We start from the raw sequence: 7,690 nt of genomic DNA, 5'->3' as shown, positions 1-7,690 counted from the left end.
AATCCTACGTAAAATCATTGATGCTCCTTATTACGTCACAAATAAACTCATTCATAAAGACCTTAACATCCCATTCGTTGCAGATTTGACCCAAAACAGATATGCGTCCTTTCATTCCAAACTCCTTAACCATCCTAACCCATTAATTCTTAATCTTTCATCCTTAACAATCCCTGCTAATCCTCCGCGGCGTCTGAAAAGAAGATGGCCACGGGACCTTCTAGTTTAAATTAATATTTGAAGTACCACCAATAGGTTGTTCCTTCCCAAGATTTTCAAGTGTATATGAAACATACTACATATTTACCTATGGTATTATTTTGTACAGTTGTAAATTACATTAAATAAATAATTAAAAAAAAATTTTAATGTTATGTAAATTTCATAATGTTTGTATCTTGTTTTTTCTTTTAGCCGTGACGAAGCCCAGTGGGGCGAAACGTTGGCTAACAATAAATAGATTAATTTTACTATTATGATTCCTTTATTGACCACCACCCGGACTATCTTCAAACTGTAATCTACAGTAAACTTAAGTTTTTTGAGATTACACGAAATGCAGCGTTTTACTTCATTGTACTTGGCAGTTTTTTTAGTAATAATGATTTGTTCCTTTGGATGAAATTTGAAGTGAATAGAAAAGAGAATTTAATTATTTTAAAATAAATTATGACTCATTGATCAAAAATTGATATATTTTATGGTAGCTATAAAATGTTAAATACTACTTGCGTAACTAATAGAAAGGAAAAATATAAAAAGGTAATATTTATGAAGGTCAACCAATATTTGATTTGAATTTAGGCGAACACTAGCGCGCTCTACCGAGAGTCATCTTGCATGGTTAACAAAAGTGTGGACTAGAAACAGTTCACTAAGTTAATGGAGTTTTACTAAACTTTCGGACAAATTTATGTTATTCAAAAAACTGGAGGATTAAAATAAATTCCAATAAATACCACCAAATCACATTTACCCTTCGACGTAAACCCATGACCTCTTCCCCTACAATATCCTTTAATAATACCCCACTTATTCCTGTCGAACAGATCCGTTACTTAGGACTACATCTCGACAAACGACTGACATGGAATCCGCATACAAGACTGAAATGACAGGAAATTGCTGATCGATTTCGACTATTACAACATTTACTAGACAAACGGTCTAAATTGCCAATCCATTACAAATGTCTGATCTACATGACTGTTATAAGGCCTATCTGGACATACAGAGTTGAGATTAGGGGCTCCATTAAACCATCTAATTCCTCTCGAATCCAATCCTTACAGTCCAAAATCCTTAACGCTCCTTACTTTGTCACAAATCAAGTCATCCATCAGGACCTCAATGTCCCCTATGTTGCCGATTTGGCCAGAACCAGATACCATCCCTTCCATGATAAACTTCCCAACCCCCCAAATCCACTTGTTTCTAACTTGGCTTCTCCTTCATTACCAAATAATCCTCCTAGGCGTCTGAAAAGAAGATGGCCTCGAGATCTTCTCCTCTAGAAATGTTATTGGAGTTCTATCAGTGGGTAGATTCTCCACATGTTTTTATCATGTCACTATGTCACCTACAGCAAATTTACTTGTTGTATATATGTATATACAGTTGTAAATAACAATAAATATATTATTACAAAAAAAAAAAAAGTTATTCAAATCTTAGTTTTACTGGAGACTGTTGCAACCGGACCTTAACAGTGCATCCAAGATGCACACCCATTACCCAAGCTCCTATTGAAAATATTGAGACTGCTGAATATCTCTTGAACGAGGCGTTTACGAACATACCTTTTTAGGGAATAAAAGAATGATGGTTCGGGTGTGGTAAAAGAAAAAAAACAAACAGTAATAAAACTATTAAATGTTAGCTGACGTTACAGGGCTAAAAAACATTCAAAAACTCAAATTAATTACCAAAATAAACCTCATATAAGTGTTTATATGCCCTGCAAAGTTGGGCGAAATGTCGGCTCACATTAAATATTATTATAACTATTTGAGTTTTTTCTTTGACGGTACCCAGACCTTTTATTCTCTAAAGAAGATATATTCGTATACGCCTCGTTCAAAAAATATTCAGTAGTCTCAATATTTCTATTGTTCTTAATGATTTAGGTTATATTAAATAAATTAATATGTGTTTCAACTACTTAAGACAGGGTCGGCATCTTGTTCCTACAAGAGCAGTGACTTTTCAAACAAATTTTGTTAATTAAGAATTTACAAAGAATTAAAGCTACTGACTGGGATTGGATAATCGTTTTGTCTAACGTCATCTCAAACAAAAAAGTGGCGTCTAATCTAGATGGCTTAATAAAAAAGTAATAAATCAGTGCCATTAGTCCTAATGCTCAAGATAATTACATATCAATAATAAATTAGTTTTAACACATTATTATTTATTTATTATAACCTAAATAATTTGTAACTATGAAAATATTTAGGCGTAAATATATCCTAAACAGAGAGATTACGAAGAAAAACCTTCATGAAGATATTTTTTTCTTATTTAGGGATCCTCAATTCTTTTATTTTCAATTTGGACACTTAGCCCTGAATATCCTTGTAGAATATAATTAAAATTTAATTTTTAACGCAGTTATTCGATTTAATTCGAATTAGGTTAGGTATGGTGTCAGTTTATGGATTAAGTGTCAGCACGGCTAATATGATAAAAAGGAAAATTAAAAAGTTTATTTAGGACTCGATTCCTTTGTTGAATAATTTAGTTCAGTTCATGAACGACCGTATCGAGTAAGTCTCAGAATGTAGCTGAAGGTTCAGGTACTTACCTAGGGAAGGTTCGACCACGTCCATGAGATGGTCAGCAGGAGAAGTTACATCTTTCAACAAAGGAAGAATTCTTCAGTGTTATCGGTTTGCCATACATTGATTCCATACGCGCCGAGGATGGAAGGCCAATCGTAAAACATCTCCAACTGCTTGCGACAATTCGATGCTCAGAGAACGAGAAACAGAGAAATTTAGCTGAATAACATTATCCAAACATGTTCCAAAAAAGAATGTATGTTATTATAATACATATTGGTAAGAAATATTTCAAATCTGTCTTGTCTATATCTTTATTAAAATCCATGTTGCTTGTCGAAGAATTAATTCGTCTTCCTTTCTTGGTTATTAATTTTTATATAAAACATCTGTAACTGACGAGGAAATATATTCCTTTTTATTGTTTTTCCTTCATAACCAAGAAATTACTATCAGCCATTGTTGTCATATGATATTTTTTGAAAAGCTTCCTACAAATAGCCTTTATTTTAATCGAGGAAATGTATTTTTCTTAAGAAATTACTTATGGACCGTACTATGCCTTCTGGATTCATCGATGTCATCCAAATACCCCTATATGAAATCAAATACAATTAAGAATATTGTGTATAAATGTCCCTAAAAAAAAGAAGCCTAATGTAAAATGTTCTTATCAATATTTAGGTTAATTTGCTACAATTTCTTCTATCAATTATTCCTACTATTATATTTATATAATCTATTAGATAAAAACATTTAATAGATGGCCGACTGTACTCAATATCACAAATTAAATCATCAAGACTCATTTTATCAAGTAAACTAGTAAAGGTGCTTTTACACAGTTGCCAAACTACAGCGCACATAAGCAACCGCATGGTTTATTTGGATTGGTTGGTATCAGAGGATTGGTATTAACCTTTTCTCCTCCAATGTAAAAGTGAAGGCAAAAGGTTTACGCTGAGGTAAGTATGAATGTCCGCCATTGTGATCTAAACTGAAACAGAAGGCAGTGATTGGCTCGTACTCTACCCCTACTCCTCTGCCACGCTTCTGCCCTTTTTCCAGCTTAAGCCCTTCCATCAGAGTCTTTTTCCAAGGTTAGCAGCTATGAAGGTTATGCCTTATACCACCATAGAGGTACCCAAGGGCAGATGATCTCATGAGCTAAGGACGCCATTCATTTCGTTTACGTCATAGGTCACATGGAAAAACGACTAGTTTTTAGATTTCATCTCAATCGCCGCCTAACCTGGAACCACATCAACATCAAACTAACTCAAACCTACAGAAGGTTAGCAATGCCATATTCTATCCTAAACAGAAAATCCAAATTAAAACCAAGAATAGCTAATCTTATTTTTTAAATAAAACAATTCTCAGGCTGTATGTACGGCTGTAAGGTTTGGGGAACGGCATTCTTCACGAAAAGGAAAAAACTACAATCTTTTCATTTTCCTAAGAATTGCAGTGAATGCTCCTTGCTCCATAAGAAATAGCCAAATGCATCGGGAATTGCAAATGGAGTCGTTAGAAGATTGGGAAACCCAACCTCAACCTGACGACTGAAGCTCGGGCTGCTGCAGGACATACTGTTATAAATTAAGTAATTATCAATTCTATTTTATTTATTTTCTCTTCGTCCTTTTTTCAAATTAAATTGTTTTGTTTTTTCCATTATAGGGTAGTTGTTTGTTCTATTAAGTCTACATATGTTTTTATTAACTTTACTTTTCTCTCTTATCGAGAATTATTATTTTTATCAATTTATTTTATCAAAAGTTAGAGGTGTCATTTGTACGAGACTAGTATAGTACATAAATCTCCCACATAAATCAAAAGTTTTTTGTTTTTTTTATTATTTATTTAATGTAATTTACAACTGTACAAAGTAATACAAAATGTTGTATGTTTCATATACACTTGAAAATCTTGGGAAGGAACCACCCATTGGTGGTACTTCAAACATTAATTTAAACTTGAAGGTCCCGAGGCCATCTTCTTTTCAGACACCTCGGAGAATTATCAGGGGTTGTTAAGGATGAAAGATTAAGAATTAATGGGTTAGGATGGTTAAGGAGTTTAGAATGAAAAGACGCATAGGTCTTTGTGAATGAGTTTATTTGTGACGTAATAAGGAGCATGAAGGATTTTACGTAGGATTTTGGATTGTAACGATTTGATGCGGGAAGAATTTGGTGGTTTAGTGGAGCCCCAGAGCTCAATTCCATATGTCCAAATTGGTCTGATTTTCGTAGTGTACACTAATTTTTTGTAGTGAATGGGAAGTTTAGAGCGTTTGTCAAGTAAGTGTTGTAGCAATCGGAATCTACGAGCAGTTTCTTGTCGTTTCAGTTGTGGATTCCAAATAAGTCTCTTGTCAAGATGGAGTACTAAGTATCGAATCGGTTCAACAGGCGAAATGAAAAGTTAAAAAAAAAAAAAAGTAACTGTTATATCAACCAATTAACTGTTATATCAACTGGTTATTAAATTTAAAAAAATATTTTTAATAATTTTTATTGGGACAAGTTATAAGAATATTAAGTAGTGTGTTTAATAATATATTATAGTATATAGATATATTCATTCAATAAGCTGCACGCTCACTTGATAGTCCAAGTTCAGATTCAGATGGCTGACGGCCTGAATCGGCTCGATGATCTGAGGTCATGTAAAGATGTCTTCTACGGACTGGTCCTAGTCGATAAAGTGAATAAAATATTTCTTCGACATTTTTGCTCCTAAGTTGTGGAATTATGAGCTATTCCCAAGAGGCTTGTGGGATGAAGAAGGAAGAATGTTGCGGTAAGGTCTTGCTGACTTTTGGGACTTCCTCCAAATAGTACAAGAGCCGTGAAGAAACAAAAAGCCAGTTATCTCACCCCATTCTATGATTACTTTAATGAAAACTATGTATAATTACTAGTCAAAGCTTATGAGTCTGCCAAGTATAGGTAGGGGGATTAGAAATTGGCAGCTGTTTCAAAACCTTAAAAAAACATTAATTTTTCATTCGGAGCACTATAATTTAAAACTACCAACAACACTAGAAAATCTAACAGAAAATTATTTAAAGTAGAATAAATTTGCTAAAATATTATCCCTAATAGAACTATTTATGTTCAATAGTTCCCGAGACATAGCCTTTTAAAAAGCAACATTTCATAAACATATACTGAAATATCAGTAGTTAGTTAATTTATTTTGAGAAATCTATTTCTTAGGAACTATGAGACTTACAGATGTCTATTAGCGCTCAAATCGAATAAGATTAAGAACAATAAGTTTGGTTTATGAAAAACTTTATTTCAGAAACCATTGGACATACAGATATCTGCTAGCACTCAAATTAAAGCTAGTTAAATTTACTATAAAATAGATAATAGTGTTTATCTTCATAGGAGTAGTAGTTTTTAAGATATTATTATATTATGACAAAATAAACTCACAAAATATTAATTTATAGTTGTTCGTATAAAATGTTGGATTTTTGAAAAAATATATCTCTAGATCCAAAAGACGCACATATGTCTGCCAACACTCAAAATAAAGTAAAATTAACTTACTACAAAGTAGTTTATGACACTTAACTTCGTAGGGGTACTAGTTTTTATGATATTCACATATGAATATAAATTTGGCAAACGAAAAATTGTCTGAACAACTATAAATTTAAATTAAATTTATTTTAGCATATTTCATGAAAACTACTACTCCTACGAAAGTAAAGGTCATAAACTTATTTATAGTCCATTAAACTAGCTTTAATTTGAGTGTTAATAGACATCTATACGTCACATACTTCCTGAGATATAGATTTCTCAGTATAAATTCACTAACTACTAATTCAGTACATTTTCATGAAACGTTCCTATTTAAAAAGCATTATCTCGAGAACTATTGGACGTAAATAGCTCTATTAGGGCTAATATTTTAGGGACTTTACTCTTCTTTAAATAATGTATTCTCAGGTTTTCTGTTGTTATAGCTGTTTTTTAAGATATAGATTTCTCAAAATAAACTCACCATTTTCTAATATTTCAGTACATTTTCAAATAAAATCATCCATTAAGACCTTAATGTTCCATATGTAGCCAGAACCAGATATCAATCCTTCCATTATAAGCTTCGTAAGAACCCAAAGCAGCCTGCTTCCTCTAACATTGTTGACAGTTAATTAATTAATTAATTAATAAAAAAACTAATTTTTCATTCGGATATCCTTAGAACTACCCAAAACCTTAGAGGACATCATTTATAGCCAAGTTAATTTGTTAAAATATTAACCCTAAAAGAGCCATTTACATTTAATAATTCGCGAGATATAGCTATTGAAAAAGCAGTATTTCATAAAAAATGCTCTGAAAAATCAGTAGTTAGTGAATTTATTTTAAGAAACCTGTATCACAAAAACTATTCCACATACAGTTGTCTGTTAGCGGTAAAATTAAAGCGAGTTTAATGTACTATAAAGTAGTTTATGATATTTATCTTCGTAGGAGTAGTAGTTTTTATGATACTTCGTAGGAGTAGTAGTTTTTATGATACTTATCTTCGTAGGAGTAGTAGTTTTTATGATATTTATCTTCGTAGGAGTAGTAGTTTTTATGATATTTAACAAAATAAATTCACAAATGCTGATTTGTAGTTAATAAAAGTTTGATTTATAAAAAAATATATCTCAGAAACCACAAGACCTACATTGTTTGACAGAATTTTTTTTTTTTTTAATCATTTATTGATTGTTATTTACAACTGTATAACATATATACAATAAGTAAATTTGCTGTAGATGACATAGTGACATGATAAAAACATTTGGAGAATCTACCCATTGATAGAACTCCAATAACATTTCTAGAGGAGAAGATCTCGAGGCCATCTTCTTTTCAGACGCCTAGGAGGAT

General features: G+C 32.0%; 1 protein-coding gene across 1 annotated transcript in view; it reads right to left on the bottom strand.

Moving 5' to 3' along the window:
• LOC106682893 (uncharacterized) overlaps window positions 1-3,216 on the bottom strand; it is a 13,190-nt gene extending 9,974 nt beyond the window's left edge. The window contains exon 1 of the mRNA XM_014424003.3: window positions 2,804-3,216. Within this exon, the coding sequence (XP_014279489.1) occupies window positions 2,804-2,828 (25 nt within the window). The 5' untranslated portion in view covers window positions 2,829-3,216. The remainder of the gene's footprint in view (window positions 1-2,803) is intronic.
• Between the last annotated feature and the right edge of the window lie 4,474 nt (window positions 3,217-7,690).

The sequence above is a fragment of the Halyomorpha halys genome, unplaced genomic scaffold, assembly GCF_000696795.3.
Source record: "Halyomorpha halys isolate HHAL.00 unplaced genomic scaffold, Hhal_1.1 Scaffold449.1, whole genome shotgun sequence".
NCBI lineage: Eukaryota > Metazoa > Arthropoda > Insecta > Hemiptera > Pentatomidae > Halyomorpha > Halyomorpha halys.
This window is presented reverse-complemented; position numbering and strand designations above follow the sequence as displayed.